At 33.9% G+C, this 20186-nt stretch overlaps 3 protein-coding genes across 3 annotated transcripts; 1 reads left to right on the plus strand and 2 right to left on the minus strand.

Annotated features, from left to right (window-relative positions):
* The first annotated feature begins 920 nt into the window (after nt 1-920).
* LOC112748315 (calcium-transporting ATPase 2, plasma membrane-type) lies at nt 921-5605 on the plus strand. Its single transcript, XM_025796537.3, has 7 exons — nt 921-1706; nt 1824-1878; nt 1965-3916; nt 4001-4159; nt 4240-4411; nt 4506-4804; nt 4902-5605. Exons 1-7 carry the CDS (start codon nt 1530-1532, stop codon nt 5139-5141), a joined length of 3054 nt encoding a protein of 1017 aa, XP_025652322.1. The 5' UTR covers nt 921-1529; the 3' UTR covers nt 5142-5605.
* LOC112748314 (uncharacterized) lies at nt 5437-10573 on the minus strand. Its single transcript, XM_025796536.3, has 5 exons — nt 8964-10573; nt 8399-8863; nt 7222-8286; nt 6790-6928; nt 5437-6563 (listed from the first exon to the last, which is right to left on the minus strand). Exons 1-5 carry the CDS (start codon nt 10014-10016, stop codon nt 5599-5601), a joined length of 3687 nt encoding a protein of 1228 aa, XP_025652321.1. The 5' UTR covers nt 10017-10573; the 3' UTR covers nt 5437-5598.
* Nucleotides 10574-12373: 1800 nt separating this feature from the next.
* Nucleotides 12374-14994, minus strand: LOC112748318 (cyclin-D5-1-like). The gene is made up of 5 exons (XM_025796538.2): nt 14272-14994; nt 14096-14182; nt 13702-13999; nt 13458-13591; nt 12374-13333 (listed from the first exon to the last, which is right to left on the minus strand). The coding sequence occupies exons 1-5, from the start codon at nt 14533-14535 to the stop codon at nt 13127-13129; spliced, it is 990 nt and encodes a 329-aa protein (XP_025652323.1). The 5' UTR covers nt 14536-14994; the 3' UTR covers nt 12374-13126.
* Between the last annotated feature and the right edge of the window lie 5192 nt (nt 14995-20186).

Here is a 20186-nt window from a genome sequence, read left to right on the forward strand (position 1 = left end):
CAGGCACTGATTGATTGATGATATTATTATCATTTGTTACCAATTTAAGAATGAAAAAACGCGGTGATGGATTTAATATTAGAGGAGGAGGAGGAGTACCAGCAGCATAAAGGCATAAAACAATGCTGCGTCGTGTTCCACAACAATAAATAAAGTCCCACAACAATAAATAAAGTCCTTTAACTTGACAAAACGTTTAAATTAAAAAGACATAAAGTGGTGCTAGTGGTGTATTTTCGGCTTTCGCATAATTAAATCATAAATTAAAGCAAACCAAAATTTAGGTTAGTCGAATAGTCAATTCACTTATCCAGTTAAGGGGAATAGATCTTCTCCTGTAAAAAGAGATCACACGTTATTCTCTCAAATGTTAAAAAATTGGAGAGAATTCATTTTTTCATTTAAGCAGGTTCAAATTTTGTTTTATATATACAGTAATTTATTGATCAATGACAAACTCTTAAATAGAGTTTAAATTCACAATGAATTAATTCTTAATCTGTTAGATTGGAAAATACCATAAACAAAAAAAAAATCATAAATTAAAGCTGAAAATAAAAATTTAAAAGCTTAATTAAACTCTTTTTTAAAAAATAATTTAAATAATAAATAATTATATTAAAAATATCTTATAAATAAATTATTTTGTGTTTAATTTTTTTGTTTTAAAAGTATTTATTTTATAAAAAATATGATAAAAAATTTTATTATAAATTTTTTTTAAATTTTTTTATAAATACTTAAATAATTTTTTAAAAAATTATAATTTAATTTTAAAAATTATATTAAACAATAATACTACTACTACTTTTTATAAATAAAAAACTCAAAAAAAAAGGAATAGCTTTTGAAGTTTGTCAACAGACCCTAGGTGATTTTCGTTTCATTATATATAAGTTGGTGAAAACTCAGGTAAAATCGACTTCACGTGAAGTTGATATCTAAGATGAAAATTTAATTAATTAAATCAATTAAATCATCTAACGACTCTCAGGTATCAATTTCACCTGACTGAGTTTGCGCCGAATAAGTTTTACAATTTACAAGAACATATGGTCTTCTAAAGTATTGTATTAGGCGGGCGCAGCCATTGACCCTTATATCTCCCAACAATGAACAAAACATAACAGAACACCATCAACAGAACCGTTACTCAAGCCTTGTTTCAAATATCCTCTTACTATGTTCTCTTTTGATCTTTTCTGATTCTTCAAGACAGGATGGGGTTCTGAGAAACTTCACTTTTGTCTTTATTTTTTATTCAAGGTCCCCCCCACCAAGCTTTACTTACAGTGTCTCTCTCTTTTTCCACGAAAATCACATTTCATTCAAAGTTTCGCACCTAACTTCTAAGAAGGTTGCTAGGAACCCAGGAAATAGTCACACCCATTATATGACAGGGGTCTCACCGAGTCTCTCCGAATTCATTTGAATATTTCATGTTTCACACTTCATAGTTAATAGGAAGCAGATTATTGTTGTTGTTATTTAGTGAGCAGAAGTTGGTTCGTTGGAGAAGTTTGAGGAAGATGATGGAGAGCTACCTAAAAGAGAATTTTGATGTGAAGCCTAAGAATTCATCTGAAGAAGCACTTGAGAGATGGAGGAAGCTATGTGGGATGGTCAAGAACCCCAAAAGAAGGTTCCGTTTCACTGCAAATCTCTCCAAGAGACAAGAAGCAGATGCCATGCGTCTTGGCAACAAGGTATCTTTTCATGTTTTTTGATGTTCACTGTTTTTAATGATACTAAGAAGCCATTTATGTTTCTGCTTTCCCATATTATAAACAATATGAAGACTTATTGTTCTCTCTATATTGCAGGAGAAGCTGAAGGTGGCAGTTTTGGTTTCCAAAGCAGCATTTCAATTTATCCAAGGTAAGGATTTTCATCAGCATTATACTGAATGGTGAACGAGTTCAAGATTCAATGTATTTAGTATTTACTCATGATGACATCCTCAGGTGCACAAGTGAAACCAAGTGATGAAAAAGTACCCGAGGAAGTTAAAGCAGCAGGTTTTGAAATCAGTGGTGATGAATTGGGGACTATTGTTGAAGGCCATGATGTGAAGAAGCTGAAATCTCATGGTGGGGTTGATGGCGTTGCAGAGAAGCTTTCTACATCAACCAGCAAGGGGCTTAGCAGTGATCCCGATTCACTGAGCAAGAGACAAGACATATATGGGATCAACAAATTCGCCGAAAGCGAAGCCAAGAGTTTCTGGGTTTTTGTTTGGGAAGCCCTTCAAGACATGACTCTGATGATACTTGGAGTGTGTGCTTTTGTGTCTCTGATAGTTGGCATTGCAACAGAAGGTTGGCCAAAGGGAGCGCATGACGGTCTTGGCATTGTTGCCAGCATACTACTGGTTGTGTTTGTGACAGCAACCAGTGATTACAGGCAGTCATTGCAATTCAAAGATTTGGACAAGGAGAAGAAGAAGATTTCAGTTCAGGTAACAAGAGACGGTTGCAGGCAGAAGATGTCAATATATGAATTACTTGCTGGTGATATTGTGCATCTTTCAATTGGTGATCAAGTACCTGCTGATGGACTATTTCTCTCTGGATTCTCTGTGTTGATTGATGAATCAAGCTTGACAGGGGAGAGTGAACCGGTTATGGTGAACTCTGAGTATCCATTTCTTCTTTCTGGAACCAAGGTTCAAGATGGATCTTGCAAGATGTTGGTTACCACTGTGGGAATGAGGACTCAATGGGGAAAGTTGATGGCAACTCTGAGTGAAGGTGGAGATGATGAAACTCCATTACAGGTTAAATTGAATGGAGTTGCAACCATTATTGGCAAGATAGGCCTCTTCTTCGCCGTGGTTACATTCGCGGTTCTTGTGCAAGGACTAGTGAGCCGTAAGCTCCAAGAAGGGAGAATATGGAGCTGGAATGGAGATGATGCTTTGGAGATGCTGGAATTCTTCGCTGTCGCGGTTACCATAGTAGTTGTTGCTGTCCCAGAAGGGCTGCCACTGGCTGTGACATTGAGCCTTGCCTTCGCCATGAAGAAGATGATGAATGATAAGGCCCTTGTGAGGCATTTGGCCGCGTGCGAAACCATGGGATCTGCCACAACTATATGCAGTGACAAGACTGGAACTCTAACAACTAATCACATGACTGTTGTGAAAACATGCATTTGTATGAACACCAATGAAGTGAGTAACAATAAGGCTTCTGATTTGTGTTCTGAGCTTCCTGATTCTTCCATGAAACTGCTCCTTCAGTCAATATTCAACAACACTGGAGGAGAGGTTGTGGTTAACAAACATGGGAAGCGAGAGATCTTAGGGACACCAACAGAGACTGCAATCTTGGAGTTTGGCTTGTCACTTGGTGGAGATTTTCAAGCAGAGAAACAAGAATGCAATGTTGTTAAAGTTGAGCCTTTCAACTCCACCAAGAAGAAAATGAGCCTTGTGGTGGAGCTCCCTGGTGGTGGATTGCGTGCACACTGCAAAGGTGCTTCTGAGATCATCCTGGCCTCTTGTGACAAGGTGCTTAACTCTGCCGGCGAGGTTGTCCTGCTCAATGAAGAATCAAGTAACCATCTCAAGGCTACAATAGACCAGTTTGCTAATGAGGCACTCAGAACATTATGCCTTGCCTATAAAGAATTAGATAATGGATTCTCTTCTGAGGATCCAATTCCTGATTCTGGCTATACTTGTATAGGAATTGTTGGTATCAAGGATCCGGTTCGCCCCGGCGTTAAGGAATCTGTAGCAGTATGCCGCTCTGCTGGAATCACAGTGAGGATGGTTACAGGAGATAATATCAATACTGCCAAGGCTATAGCCAGGGAATGTGGGATCTTAACAGATGATGGCATAGCCATTGAAGGTCCAGAGTTTAGAGAGAAGAGTGAGGAAGAATTGCTTAAACTCATTCCCAAAATTCAGGTAATTCTTTCATTCTATCAAATAAATTATTCATTGTTTAATACTTCCATTAACAATAGTTGTGACATACTTTTCCTTTTTCAGGTTATGGCTCGGTCGTCGCCTTTAGACAAACACACATTGGTGAAACACTTGCGTAACACGTTTGGGGAAGTTGTAGCTGTAACTGGCGATGGAACAAATGATGCTCCAGCACTTCATGAAGCTGACATTGGACTTGCTATGGGCATTGCTGGAACTGAGGTAAGTGCAATTTAAATAGTATTGTGTTAAGTTTTAGTCATTATGATCTTAATTAATTCCATAACTCTTGCATTGTGCAGGTTGCAAAAGAAAGTGCTGATGTCATAATTCTAGATGACAACTTCTCCACAATAGTGACAGTGGCCAAATGGGGACGTTCTGTTTACATAAATATTCAAAAATTCGTGCAGTTTCAGTTAACGGTTAATGTGGTTGCATTGATAGTGAACTTCACCTCAGCATGTGTGACAGGTTAGAAAATTAGCTTAATTTGTCTACTTTCAATGTCATTTATGAACCTCTTATCGGTTTGTCTCTAATTATATTGGATTCATTATCTCAACAGGAAGTGCACCCCTCACAGCTGTTCAACTTTTGTGGGTGAACATGATCATGGATACACTGGGAGCACTAGCACTAGCAACTGAACCTCCGAATGATGATTTAATGAAGCGTTTGCCTGTTGGAAGGAAGGGCAATTTCATCAGCAATGTCATGTGGAGGAACATCTTGGGACAATCATTGTATCAGTTTATGGTGATATGGTTTCTTCAGTCAAGGGGGAAATCCATATTTTCGCTCGACGGCCCTGACTCGGATCTGGTCTTAAACACACTCATTTTCAACACATTTGTCTTTTGTCAGGTAACATTGACTAAATTCAAAGCACATGATATTTCAGTTATAACTAACTGTTGCAAAAATTTACCTTAACATATGTGGCTTGGTTTTGGTTGTGCAGGTTTTCAATGAGATTAACTCACGTGAGATGGAGGAAATAGATGTTTTCAAAGGCATATTGAACAATCATGTTTTCGTGGGTGTCCTTACTGCTACTGTTTTCTTCCAAATCATAATAGTGGAGTACTTGGGAACCTTTGCAAACACAACACCTCTAACTCTGGTTCAATGGTTCTTCAGCTTGTTGGTTGGATTTTTAGGCATGCCAATCGCAGCTCGCTTGAAGAAGATCCGTGTTTGAAGAACTTTGTTGTGCATAATAACTCTGTTCAGAATATTGTTTATGGTTGGTTATATCACACAGCTTCGAGGTCCCTTGTAGATTACTAACTAGTTTATTCAATTGTTTGTTATATGAAAAGAGAATGGTAGATGAAAGGACGCAGCAAAATACAGTGTGTAGATAATGCTGACTCCTTTAGCACTGCTAGAATGAAACTCTTTTCTAGGATTTCAATTTTTATTTTTCTATTTATGCATTTATTTTGCGATTTGTCCGAGTGCATTTCATTGGATTTTTTAAGGGGAAAAAAAACTTGTAATGCACTGGCAAATTATATTGCTTTATGCTATTGCTTCAGTTACACTGTAAATGAAGAGAATTATGTATATTGGGCATCTAAAGGCCTCTTCATATTATTTAGACTGAATGATACTGAGGAGGTGAAACATTCAGAAATAAAACTAGTTCTAACTTTCTATTCATCTGTCATGGATACCTTTCCAGTTTCATATAAATGATGCATCCAAAGAGGTTCAATCAAATCTTTTGCAAAGGTTAATTTATCCAGTTCCTCTTCATGATTCTCTTCTGCAATTTCCCTCTCTATCTTAGGATAGATTCCCTGCAGAGAAGACAGCATCATGTCACCCCAATCCCTGTCGTCATGTTCGAACAACTTGAAACGTACAAAGTGCAATAGTCCTAATGCCAGTCCAATGTCTTTTCTTTCCAGCCCAACAAGTGAAGAATCCAAGAAAATAACCCCAACTGCATCCATTACATCGGAATTCTTTTTCAATAACACAACCAGCATGGACAAAAGCCTATCAAAGGCGGAGAATTTCTGTTGGTCGGAATATCCATCTTCTGCAGCATCCTTTACAGATGACAGCTCAGTCTTGGCTACGATCAAGAGCCATTTTGGAATACGAAGCTTCATTTGGTCAGATGCAGTTGAATGTTTCCTGCCACCCACACCATGTTTCTGAACACTTATAGATGCTAATGCCAGAACCAAATCGGGGAGCCAAGGGTTTGCTGCTGCAACAAGACGCGAGGCATATCCAGAGCCCAAGTATGATTCAATCAAAACGACTAAATCAAGCAGGTCATTTGCAAGGGCAAAAGCTGTTGGTGAATTTGTGGATAATCCACTGGAATCTGTGAGTGTCATATTTAGTACTTTTGTTGCATAGGTGAAAGAGCTTTTCAGACAAAAGAATACGCTTTTCATATCATCTTCGTTAAACTGTATCTGTTTATGATGTAGCCTGTCCAACGAAGACATAATGTGCTGCACACATTTTGATGTGTAATTTAAGAATAATTCATGGTTGTGGGGAGCAAAATCCATTGCGAATGTGTCAGCCATGAACTTGAGAACAGCAGTAAGCATCTTCACCTTACATAATACTTGCCGAGGTTTGTTGTGCGCAGAATCTATGCATATGTTTAGTGTAAAAGTCAGAAATAAAGTACAGGTAAAATATACATGGACAAATGCAAGACACAACATAAACACACAATCTTTATGGTTAAACAGCATATTGTTAAGAAGCATCCCCTGATCCCCAAGTAGTTCTTAGACCCTAAAACACTATGTATCATATAAACATCTACTCCCCACCACTACTTGAATAACATGTATATTAAGGAGATAACATACCCCTTTGTGTGGCAATTCTATTTGTCCTGTTGGCAGACTGAAGATCTGAATCAACTTTGTCATTTTTTGTGGAGTCATCTGCTACAAATAGTTTTTCTAAACAGTCGAGCACATGCTCTATCGTCTGCTCCAAGACAGACTGCTCAAAAGAAATTTAAACAGAAAGTAATAAAAGTCGAATTAGGCATGCTATAATTATAACCAATCTGGTCCTTTTACAATAAGATCAACTCAAAGATACAAGGGGTAATGTGGAAATTAAATTAGTCAATTAGTTACTGATAAAACAAAGTGGCAGTAAAGAAAGACAAAATTAAAAAAAGAGAACTGATAAGATCAGAGGTGCATAAAATTCTGAACTATAAAGTTTCAAAAGCGGCAAAAAGTCAACCAAAAAAAAAAAGAAAAATGGAAGTTAAATATTATACTTGCCTCTGAGAGTGATGTAGAAGCCTCAGTCTTACATTTTTTCCTCTTCGTATCATTATTCTGAATACTAGTTGTGCTAACAATATCAACGGTCATTTGCAGAGCAATAGCCATATATGCCAAAATGGGTGAAATGTCCATGTAATCATACTCCCCACAATGCACAATTGTGACCTCGGAGATTATCTTGAGGGATAAAAATAACATCTCTAACGTTTGAGGTCTTAGCAAGGCTTTTCTGGTATCCTCATTTAGAAGGAAGTCCCTAACTTGCCATGCTATCCCGACAGCAACTAAATAATCATCCTCAAAAGATTGCTTTCTGTTTATAATCTTTGATTTAAATGAAAATTTTCCAGAGGATTTAGATTTCTTCCCCTTAACAGAAGAAATGCTATGTGATGGCATGACTGTGCCAAATTTAATATGACACCGGTAAGCAGCCTTATGCAAGAGGGATGTTAAGGCTTCCAACATATCATCAAAATAACCCAATGAAAGCAATAACTTATGTGCAGACCTCATTTCAGATTGGCGATCAACATCCTCAGATAAGCCATTGCAGTTTGTGACAATAGCCATGCATTCTTCAAGTAGTCCAGCAACACCATCTGGATGGACAGCAGAAAGGAGGTTGAATAAAGAAGATTGAGCTTGGCCTGTTGATGCCAAAGTAAGTAATTTTTTTACTTTCTCTTGAGTAAATAATTGTTTGAGGGCATTCTTGTAGCATAGTTCACTGGCTAAGTCATCACAAAGGTAGCTAGCAGCAACAAGAAAACCCTCAATCTGATTTGCATCCAACTTATGAGGTGACAAGACCAAACTCATGAATGCTTTGATGAGTTCCATAAGATGATCTTTAGGTGCTCCTTCCAAGATTGCAAATTTACAGAAGATTGCACCTCCCATCGGAGACCTTCTCATAAGTGTAATGCAACGATTACATGCCTCCTCAATGGGTACTTTCGAGGGAAAGTATGATGGCATAAGCAATTTTGTTATCTTCTGAGCCACAGGAGGTTGATCACTAGCAAGGATAGACAATAGTGAATCAAGCTCCACCACCTCCAGAATATTCAAAAAAAGAACAGTCAGCAAACCAATCAGAATGCATAATATTACCAAATACATAAGAAACAAGAACATTGTAATCAACACTGACTTCAAGAACATGTACCTTGTTGAACTGAAAATTTCTGACGTCCTCTAGGTGTACTAAGAGATCTGCTGCAGCAATTCGAACCGTGAGAACATTGTCCAGCATTAAATGCCGAAGTCTTGGCAAGAGAACCTTAAGAATTTCATGAGAGTGGGGATTGCCAAGCAAATAAATTATGCCATTTAACATGGAAACCCTCACTTCACTGCATGCATCATGAGACATGTCATCAAATAGTTTTGTAATTATCTTTGTTATGATTGGTGAAGGAATAATTTCCCAAAACAGATGAAGCACACGACAGGAACCCTCAACAGCAATTGTTCTCACTTGTGGACAATCATCTTTAAGTAACCTTTCTAATAAGAAGAACTGCTTATCAAGCAATATATCTTTCTCCTCTTTCGTAGCATCAGGGTCTTCAAGAGGGAACAAGTCAAGAAGTAAATGTAAAGCATTCTGCCTAACATTTGAGTTTGCAACCTATTGCAAAGAACGCAAAGTAAAATTCAGAACGTATGGAAAGATAATAACAGTTTAATTGACTGATTCAGAAAGTTCTGCTTAACAATCATTCTCTTACCTGCAAGGACCTAAATATCACAGGCTCAGCAAGCTGAAACAGAAGCTTCTCAACTCCATCTGTGGTCCTTTGTTCAACAAATGCTCCAAAAATCCTTCTAATATATGAAGCAAGGGCTGAAGAACCAGCATGTATAGCAGCTTCGATCATCTCCTGCAAGAACCCATTCTCAATTTCGCTTTTCGAATCCCCTTCAGCTGCTTTCCATGCCCGAAACAGGATATCCCCGTAAGACTCAAGCATCGACTTCCTCCCAAACGGTATCTGGGAGCGAATCATAGCCAAAACTTCCTTCGCTAACTGTTGGCTCAGACCAAACACGAACGAGAGGAATTTCCTTCCGTCCTCTGTCTTCAAATACAGCGGCGAAATCACGCAACGAACCAGCAACAGCTTCAAATCCTCGATGCTGTCGTCGTCAAAGTCAAACAGAGCAAAAGCCTCCCGGAGCGTGTAGACCTTGTGCACGTCGACCTTCTTCTTCACCGTGAGAGATCTCGCGAGGAGAAAAGGGAGAGTCTGCGAGATTAAAGACTCTCGGCCGGGAAGATTGTCCTTCCACCATTCCTCGCACAAGCACTCGATCGACGAGGAAAGAACCGAGTCGGACTCGAACACGATCAAGTTATCGTGAAGCACCTGAACTCCCGGGAGCAAATCCGACGGCGAGAACGGTTTCTTGGGGTGCGAGACGCAAAGTTGCGCGATATGCGCGAGAATTTGGAGGCGCTCGAGAATTTTGTCCTTCTCATCATCCGGGTTGGCGAGTGGGGGATCGAGGCGAGAAGAGCGACGGAGGCGCTTGGAGGGAGGGGTGCGAGGGGATTTGGTGGGGCTGAGGGTTGTTGGAGGGTTTGGTTGAAGAAGGTTGTGGAAGGATTGAATTGCGGAGGAGATTGAATTGCAGAGGGATTGAGGGAGTGTAGAGGAGAGTTCGGAGGATGGTTTGATGGCGTGAATTTGGGTTTTGAGTGATGGCTTCGAGGTTTTGAGAGTTAGCTTTGTGGCTGAAGAAAGGAATTCTTCTGCGGATGAAGGAAGCCTCTTCTTCATGGCGTCCGTTTGGTGAGGGAGGAGGGAAAGTGTTCCATTTTCAAATTCTCTTTCAAATTTCGGAACGTGTTCTCCACTTTTCCATTTGGGCTTATCAAGTGGGCTCAACCTAGAACATACACAAGGCTTCTTAAAGGGAGGTCCATTTAATGTTTTTCGTTTTTGCCCATTTGTACACAAACGCCAACTCTCTGGGAACTACCGCTAAATGGGCCTACTTAGCCTTGGTCCACATGAAATCCGGAATTTGTATGTAATTGTTTGAGACCCATCGTGTTGCCTTGCTAGTTGCTAAGATCTCGCCAAGAATCGAACTCTTGACCTTTTGAATCTAGAACTCTAATACTATATCATGAAACCACTCATCCCAAAAGCCTAACTTGACAGGACAATATAACACTAACAGTCATATCTCTAATACTTCATAAACCTGCAATGTACACATTGTACGCTTAGGTCATTGGCTCCTTATACTTATTCAAACGATAAAGATAGACTCGATACATGTTTTGAATTATAATAACCAAGTATAATAGAATATAGTAGAACAGAAAAAAAAAAGAGAGGATTCATTCTTAGAGTGATGTCGTAGTCGTTTGGTGACTAAGTTGATAATGATATAATTAATTATACAATTAAATCAAACAAGTCCTATATTTGTTGATACGGTAGTCTCCCAGAAAAAGAAAGAAAAAAATGAAGCTGCTAAGGAATTGAAGATATGATAGAGAAAGAAGGAACGTGTTTGGTTGTGAATTGTGAATTGAGGTTAAAAACCTGAACCCGGTCCCTCCCTCCATACTATAGTGCATATGATGCCGCGGATCTGTCGAGCTAACTTTGTCTTTAACTCAATTAATCTCTCAAACTCAGAGACAAAGAATTTTTGTCCAATCCAAACATGTATAGACACCAACGTTTTCCTCATGACATGCACATCATTAACAGCTAAAGCTCCGTTTAGTCGTACCATGTTATGTAATGTACATTTCTGTGCCGTGGTCCAACAACCACCATGCATGTCTCTGCAACGTAATTAAATCTTGTTTGCTCCTTCATTAATTAATAGTTAAGAATAGATATGGCGAACTTAACATATTAAATTAAAGCTTATCTGAAGAATATAATGTAGAGCATAGAGGCCTTACTTCATCGTCATCATGGAATCACTCACGGGTGGAAACTGTCCTCATCAATGTTATTCCCCCTATGCTGTAGCTCTATCATAATTAATTTAAGTGCAGTTTAAATTTTGCCAAGACTCCATTCGTACTCTTTTGTCAAATGTATATGTATTTCCAATTCTCAATATATATCGCCACTTGTGAACTAAACTAATTATATTAATCTCTCTGTTACTCTCTTTTATGAGAAATTTTTGTGTCTCTATTTTTACAATTATCATCTATCTGTTACATATATATATATATATATTATTCAGCTATGATGGATCATGTGAATATGGTATGTGTCAGATGAGTAGGATTAGGTCAATAATTCAATATAGTCCGACCATAGCTGAAAAATTAACAGCAAATTAAAACTTTAAACAGGAAGGGTGAAGAGAATCTATCTTGTTGAGTAGTTCTCCATGTGAACCAAGGAGGAATATGAGGAACCAACCCCACAGTAATTTGTTTAGAGCAAAATACAAGAAGAGTTCATGCCAGACTGGATAAGCATGCTTGTGCTTGTGAAGGACACACATTCTGACACCATTAATATTTTCCTTATAATCTCCCATGCATCTCTAATTTTACTAACAGAAAACCATCATCTGCATGCTGGGCCCTCTTAGGACAAAGTTTTTAGTCATTTCTTCTCTCAGTAAAATATATTGTTATCTAATAATAGATACAAGCCTTGAGCCTGCTTCAACTTGAAGGCTTCAAGCCGATTTGTCATCAGTCCCAGATATTCTTTTCATGATTTCAGCTCTGTACAAACTATATACGTATATCCATTATTATTATTGTAGTATTCTTTTTGTCTCTTATTATTATTATTCTCCTTAACTAAAGTGTACTGTTATTATTCATTAAATTATTATAGAGTACATAGTATATATGCATTTCACTACCACGCAAACTTTGATTAAATTCAATGATAACATATAAGAATTTTACCCTTTTCTATTTTTTTGTGAAACTTATATCAATTTGATCTTTATATATAGACATAGGCACTGCAAGAGCACCGTACCAATCCTACTACATTTTTTGTTGGGCTGTCTTATATCCTATTTTATCCAATTATATATATATATATTCATAAAATTAGCTGAAAAAAAAGGATCCCAATAGTCATATCATGTCAGCAGATGATGAGAATAGAGGGAAGTAGTATCCCAGATGCACTTGAAAATAAAGTAGTCTCCCATGTTCCAAGCAAACTAAAAAAATCTGATTCAACTTTACAAATGGCCCAAGCAAGCAACCCAGATGTTACACACATACATCAAATCAAATCAAACAAAACCAATTCCCCATTCTCGGTGGCTTTCAGCCTTTTCAAAGTCACATAACAAATAAAGCATCCCATTTAAAAGGGTAGGCCTATTGCTTTAATTCCTACTTGCTATAATGTTGTTGTTATTATTTCCTTGCATACATTACATACAAACCTATATATATTAAATTAAAAATGCAATACCCTCTTCATTTCAAAATTAGGGGGAAGAAAAAAAAAACGAAAGTAAACACTGCCCAAAATTACTAGGGACAAGTAGTCTTCAATGTAGCTTTCTCTGGTTCTCTAGCTCATCATCTTTGCAATTCTGTTTCACCTTCCTTCAATGTAGGTTAAAGCTAGCCACTTTTTTTTATCTTTTTATTTATTTACTCCTCCTTTTTCTCCTTTTTTTTTCTCTATCATCTTGGTTGTGACTTGGGAAAAAAACTTTTTGTTGGGTAGTGAAAAAAATAAAACCCCAATCATCAATACCAAATCATTCCACAAAAATGGTGGATGACACTCACTAGACCTATAATTATAAACTAACAAGAATCAATTTTTTCTTAGAGAAAAAGAAAAAAAAGAAAAACCTATGATTCAATCATCAGTGAAATGAAAAACACCAACTAAATCAATGGTGGATGATGAACCACAAACTAGTGACGATGTAGCTTCTTGTAGTTTTCAGTTTCCTCAGTGTCCTGAAAAGAAAGTTTTCTCTTAACTCCGGAACAAGTGGTGTCAGATTGATTCTCAAGAACACACGTGGAGTTCGATTGGTTTGACATTAAATTCGAGCAAGGGGTCTTAACTTTGTTCCTCCTCTTTTCCTGTATAAGATTATAACAGGAAAATACATCTCCCTGTTGCATAAACATAAACATAGACCAAAACATCATCAAACTCTGTTCTGTTCTGTTCAATTCACACAATAAAAAACAATGAACTTGTTTGGTCCGTTCACTATACTAACTGAAAAAAACTCACACTTTCTAGATTGCCCCAAGATGAGATTTTTCTTATCCTAAGATCCATGGTCTTTCTTGTTAATGTAGCATCAACTGCTGCTAATATTGCAGCGGAGGCTATTATAGATGGCCGTTGATCCATCAAATTAACATCTGCATTAGAAACCCCCCCAAAAAAAAAAGTAAAGTTAAGGTCTTATTTATTGGTAATAATATAAAACTAGTATTTCATGAAAGGATTGATTGAATTATCAAAAAATTACCTTTGACCATGGCTACAATGTGTTGGGTGGCTTTTGTGATGATTGTGTGTGAATTGGATCCAGGGCAGAACTTTGTGAGAAAGTAATGGAGATAAGAAAAAGGAGTTGGTGATGATGATCCCATTTTCCAATCCAAGGTAGCAAGAATCAGAAGCTCCATGTTCTTAATCACTTTGCTCTCAAATCTGTATTCAACTATTGGATATTCAGAGAGAGGAGGCACATTTTGCTCTTCCATTTTTGCTGCAAGAGATAAGCATGCTACCGATAATAATTGAATAGCCCAAGGTTTTGATTCCTACATCATTAAAAGAAACAAACCCATTATTCAAACTAAAAAAAATGATAATAATAAGATAGTCACTATATAATCTCCAATGAGTTTGGTACTTACATCAATGGATCGTTTTGAAAGAAACCGATCAAAGTAGGAGACTGATAAATAAGCTGTGTGAACTTTGAATCCAAGTTTGGCCTGTGTCTGAATCAAACAATGAAAAAAGCTTTCCATAAAATAAAACAATCCAAAAGACAAATTGCAAAAACTGTAAGAACAAGAATGAAACTAACATTGAAAATCCAATCAATGGCATCAAAACGAGCAGTCCTCAACCAGAATCTGGCGGCGGAGCAATCATCATGATTGTGGAATCCAAAAGCAGTTTCTTGGCTGAACAAATACTCAATGTATTCCTCTTCATCTTCCTCATGAAAAACAATCCCAGTGTGTTCATTTTCATCATCATAGTTGTCTTCAAAGAAGCAAGCTTCACCTTCTTCTTCACACATTAGACTTGACAAAGAAAAAGAGGTGGCAGTGAGAGAGCTCCCCATTTTTCTGTTTTTAGTAATCTGAAATCTGAAAGTTGAGTTATGCTAAGCTCACTTGTCTTGGCATTTGTAACCTCTAAATAGTTGAAGAGAGTGTGGAGTGAGTGGGGAATGAAATATACCGGTTTTTGTGCCGCCAAAAATAAACACAATAAGGAGGGAGTGTAGGACGTTAATTAGCGGTTACACAGTTTTTCACTACTAAACTATAACTATAATTATACCCTATATGTATTTTATTTGAAATTGGATTTTGTATCTTTTAAATTTACTATATTTTCTTTGAAAAAACAAAATGTGATGGGAGATTGTTAAGAATTGAGCTATGGTACATGGTACACCACTTTTGGGGTCTTCCCCTACAGTTTAGGGACAGCTGTAGGATATGGTCACCTTTGTCCCATGTGGTTTGCTCTTAGCTACCTAGATGAACCCTCATCACTCCTCCACCTTAGCTTGCATGAATTTAATTTTTTATGTATATTCATAGTTATAAGTTTTAGAATAATGAATACAGAATGAATATAACAAAAGTTAGTTATTATATATATATAGAGTGAGTTAACTAGTAATTCGGTACTTGAAAGATTTAGTCGTTGACAAAAAAATTTTTAAAAAATGTTATCAACAAAATAGCTCCTAAATGATTTGAAAATACGACAAAAAAATCAATAAATATTATATTTTTTGTAAATAATAAAAAACTTTTATATTTAGTGAACGATTATGTCAATATTTAAATAAATATATAGAAAGTGAACAAAAAAATTCGAAACAAAATTTGATCTCTAGATTTTTTTTTATTTTTCAAATAATGTGGTCATTCATAATAAATTTTTTAAAAAAAAAATCACTTGACAAAAAATTACTAAATTTTAAGGATGAAAAATCTTATTTTTTAATAATAATTGTAAAAAATTTTATTAAAATGTGAGCACTAAATTAATTCTTTTTATCGTATTTTTAAATTTTTTAAAAATTTATTTATTGTTAGCATCTTTTAACATTTTTTTTTGTCAGTGATATGAACTTTCATATATCATTTTAGTAGTTTTTTGTATAGATTAGTCTCATATTGCTAGAGCCAATTTGGTAGTTTTCTCTAATAAAAAGAAATATAATAGAAAAAGTGGAAAGAATTATAATGTATGAAAGTCCATGACCTTATCTGTTGCCTAAGTTCCACTGGAACATTATTATGAATGGTCTCACATGTCGGACTTCAATTCACACTCTTGATTTTTGGTTCCTTCAGCCAGACAGCCACCCTACTTGGCCAACTAAATTAGCCCCATTTAAGCTTCAGCATCACTTTTGATTTGAGCCATTGAATCCACATCCTATTTTCCTTCTCAAGACAAGTACAGCTATTTTCTGCTCCCCACAAATAGGCACACCCGCACACGTATTCTAATTTCTAACACAGTTGCCAAAAAATAAAAAATCTATCATCCAATAAACATATTTTTTGCATAATTATAAGTTTATAACTGACAAACATAATAAAGGGTATTAATCAGATTAATTATTGCCATTATATAGAGGTATGAACTATGAAGATTATTCATTTTCATTCTTTTAGCTTTATTATTATTTCATTTTGTCGTTTGTTATCGATAAAAGTGCTTTAGACTTAATTTGGTTTTAAAAATAGAATAAGATAAAATATTAAAAATAAAATTTAAAAGACAGAGACACAAAAATTAGTGTTTTTGTATGATGATAAATTAGAATAAATTATAAAGGTTTAACTTATTCTTATTTTTTTATTTAAAAAATTTGAAAAAAAATTTAATAATAAAAAATATAATTATAAAAAATTAAATATAATAAAAAAAAATAAAAAAATAAGTTATATTTTTTATTAGTGTATTTATCTTTTTTCTATCAAAATCGATATAAAATAAATTAATTCAATATCTTTAAACACAATATCTCTATTTATATCTTAGATGTCAAATATAATTTTATGTCTTTATGTTCTATTGCTATCTCATTATCTCACTTTAAACAAACCAAGCCTTAGATCACCGAAAACATAGTGAGTGTTATGAGCCCGTAGTACTCATTAGTAGTCCCAGTTATATTCCTTTTGTTGCATTTGGTAAGTGGTAACTAGCATTTTTAAATGGAACATGTATATTAAATTCAAATTAAAAAACAATAAAATAGGTGGACTTGACTACTTGCCATTAATAAGTCTTCACGGTCTTAATTTGTTTCTAAGCATAAACATTTTCTTAATAAGATAGTCAGGAAACCATGTCCATTATACACATTGAATAATCTTTTTTTCTTCTATCAAATTTAGAAAGACTAGAGATTATGGCTCTAATAATATATTTGTTATTAACACATAGCAGGTTATTACATACATATATAACTTGTTAATGTTATGGGACTAAATTAAACTAAATGACACAAGATCCAAAATCTGTGATGCTGCCATTATTATTAACTGGCGTAAGCCATCTTTTACAGTCCTTGACCGCCAGATTAGATCACACTTATGGTCTCACCAAAATAAATAGAAAAAATTATCTTCTTCTTCATCTATTAGATTACAATTAGCTTAATACTGAAGCCACATGGAATGAAAACAATTTTAGCTACGGATCGATAAATTGACTAATTGACCAAAGCTTTTAAATAAACAACAATATAGTACTAGTCACCAAAAAAAAAAAAAACAATATAGTACTATAAGTTTTGTTTGATCTAACTTTGAATACCCTAGTAATTAATTAAAGGTCGATCCACATCTTTATTTAAAAATAATTATTGTTAGATTTAATTACTCTAGTCTCTATAGTTTTTATCAAATTTTTAATTAAATTTTTATAATTTTTTAATTATTTTTAATTTTATAATTAAGTTTTTTATATGTCAAAACATTAAAATTAACAGAATATTTTATTTAAAATACATGCAGTAAAATATTTAATTATATTTTTACTTATAAATACTTTTAATTTACAAAAAAAATTCAGTTAATTTTAATATTTTTTACACTAAAAATGACTTAATTATAAAATTAAAAATAGTATAAAGACCTAATTAAAAAAATATAAAAATTTAATTATAAATTTAATAAAAATATAAAAACTAACAGAATAATTAAACCTTATTATTATTATTTGAAGAATCCAAAAAAAAACTAAAAAGGTCACAGATTTTAGGATTTTGCGGCTTAGAGAATTTGAATGTATGATTTGCATTGGTGACAAATAAAGACATAAAGCATATGCATATAGTTTGAAATACAATACATAGCGCCTAAAAGGGGTTGAAGCCATGATCAAAATATTTAAGCAGATAAGATAATTAAGGATAGAATTTAGAATTTTTGAGGAAGAAAATATAATTTGTGTTGATGAGGGGCCACATAAAAAAATTGATGAAAGTATGATAGCACACGTGAATAAAATAGGAGGGGAGGAGCGTCTTCACGTGTGAAAGGCTGGACCACAATCCAGTCTGTGTGTTTGCAACAATGAAAAGATTTTATAAAAAGAAGAAGAAATGGTGAGTGAAAGTGAACCCAAGCAAGCCAAGAAGACGCTCCTCTTCTATCCTAACTTGCCTCCCACTCATATTATTATATACATCATTAACATCACTCACCACTCTTTCCTAAGTACTTCTACTACTACTACTACTACTACCTACCATATGATATTATTAATTATGCAACATCTATATTTACCTACAAATAAAGTTATATTATCATTATTCTTTATATTTCTTGTGTTATATAAAAAAAAAAGTATGATTTCATGGACACAAAATACTCTACAAAATGCTAATATGTAAAATTATAATACACTATAGTGCATATGAGAATTAGACTGAACTTATCAGTTCAACTGAATTAACAAAAATCGATTCGGTTCAGGATAAAAATAGATTAGTAATTAGGTTAATACCTGAAAATTTGATTAAAAAAATTGATCAATTATACAAATTGATCTGAATTTTTAGTAGTTAATTAGTTTAATATAATAAAATATAAAAATTTTAAATTTTAAATAATATTTTATACATAAATATATTATTTTATTATATTCGATTCATTCCATGTTAAATTTCAAATAAAATTTTAAACTATTAAATTTTTATCTCGGATTTTAGAACATTAATGAAGTGTATTATATTTCAAAAAGTGATTTAGAACTTCGTAGTTGTAACGACTTTAGAAATTATCTCTGGATACAAAATTTATAATATATTATCTCTTGTCTAGTATTGCTGAGCATTTACAAGTTATTACCTAATAATTACTTTGAATTACATAAGCTTTCATATTATACTATAATTTAGTAAATCTAATTGGATATTATAAACTAGCTAGTTCAAAAAATAAAAGTTACCTAATGTTTTTTAAAATATTAGTGTCTATATTTTTATAAAAAAGAGACTTAGACCGAGAAATAGGGACTGAAAAAAAATTAGAATATTAAAATTAAATTAAATTTTTATATTATATTTAATATAAAATATATAAAATTAAATTATATCTTAATATCATATTTAATTTAAAATAAATATAAATATAAAATAAAAATATATTAAAATATTTTTAGTTATTAAAAAAATATTATTAAAAAATTTTAGTCTCTACTCTAAAAAATTATCCTCTTTTATAATTTCATTTTTTAAAAATAAACTGAATTTTAATTTTAATCACTAATCACCAAATACAATACTAAATCAGACTCAACCCTATCGATTTCAATCTCTTCGAAACAAACAATATCTAATTGTTTTGTTGAGGTATGGCTCAGGTATTAGTGATGGGAAGAATAAGTTAGAAGTTAGAACCTTTGACTAAGAAACATACATCAAACCCAAGATGGTCAGCAAGTTTGACTGGGCTATATGTATTATGATGCCATTCTGTAACTCTGTATATGTTTGATTATTATTGCTTACAGATGCAGAATGGGGGAGTGGGGAAAATCATAGTTCCGAGACCAACTGCTTTTGTATTCAATCAACTATTATATGCTTTGTATGTGTCACTGAATGGCCTGTCTTGCACACACTCGCACGAACAATAAGGACAACAACCCTCATTTTGTTGTCTCTCACTCTATCATATCCTCATTCATCACTGCCTCATCATCATCATGACATTTTTCTGTACGCATATATATTCACTATGTTAATGACAAAAAAAATAATTAAGATATTGAAATACAATAGAAATTCAACCATGAAAATCATTTGTATAGATTATATATTAAAATATAAAATATACATTAAAAATAAATTAAATAATACATACATAAATATACCGTAATTAATTTGATAATTTATTTTAAATATATACATAATATTTTTGTTAAAACTATTTTTTTTATACTTTTTTAAACATAAATATTAAGTGATTCATATTTTTTTTTTGTATTTATTTTGTATTTGAATCAATATTAGTTAAATTTTTTTTTTTACTAAAAATATTAACTTCTAACATTTGTTTTGTTTGGATACACACAAATTAAATGAGTTTTATTTATAATAATCAGAGAAAGATGTAGAAAGTTGAATGATTGGGAGATTTATCACGAGTTAAGAGAGGCTAACGGTTGTGCGGACAGATTAACAGCATATAGGCATAGTTTGCTTATTGATTTTCATACTTTCTTTTTGAC

The sequence above is a fragment of the Arachis hypogaea genome, chromosome 15, assembly GCF_003086295.3.
Source record: "Arachis hypogaea cultivar Tifrunner chromosome 15, arahy.Tifrunner.gnm2.J5K5, whole genome shotgun sequence".
Taxonomy (NCBI): domain Eukaryota; kingdom Viridiplantae; phylum Streptophyta; class Magnoliopsida; order Fabales; family Fabaceae; genus Arachis; species Arachis hypogaea.

Excerpts from the sequence above, each read along its gene's own strand:
- LOC112748315 (XM_025796537.3), top strand. The coding sequence starts at position 1,530 with ATGATGGAGAGCTACCTAAAAGAGAATTTTGATGTGAAGCCTAAGAAT. Across the intron at positions 3,917-4,000 it reads AACTCATTCCCAAAATTCAG|GTTATGGCTCGGTCGTCGCC; the intron begins GTAATTCTTTCA and ends TTCCTTTTTCAG. Across the intron at positions 4,412-4,505 it reads CACCTCAGCATGTGTGACAG|GAAGTGCACCCCTCACAGCT; the intron begins GTTAGAAAATTA and ends TTATCTCAACAG.
- LOC112748314 (XM_025796536.3), bottom strand. The coding sequence starts at position 10,016 with ATGAAGAAGAGGCTTCCTTCATCCGCAGAAGAATTCCTTTCTTCAGCC. Across the intron at positions 8,287-8,398 it reads GAAATTTTCAGTTCAACAAG|GTGGTGGAGCTTGATTCACT; the intron begins GTACATGTTCTT and ends AATATTCTGGAG. Across the intron at positions 6,564-6,789 it reads TAGAATTGCCACACAAAGGG|ATTCTGCGCACAACAAACCT; the intron begins GTATGTTATCTC and ends ACATATGCATAG.
- LOC112748318 (XM_025796538.2), bottom strand. The coding sequence starts at position 14,535 with ATGGGGAGCTCTCTCACTGCCACCTCTTTTTCTTTGTCAAGTCTAATG. Across the intron at positions 14,183-14,271 it reads CCATTGATTGGATTTTCAAT|ACACAGGCCAAACTTGGATT; the intron begins GTTAGTTTCATT and ends TGTTTGATTCAG. Across the intron at positions 14,000-14,095 it reads TTTCAAAACGATCCATTGAT|GAATCAAAACCTTGGGCTAT; the intron begins GTAAGTACCAAA and ends TTAATGATGTAG.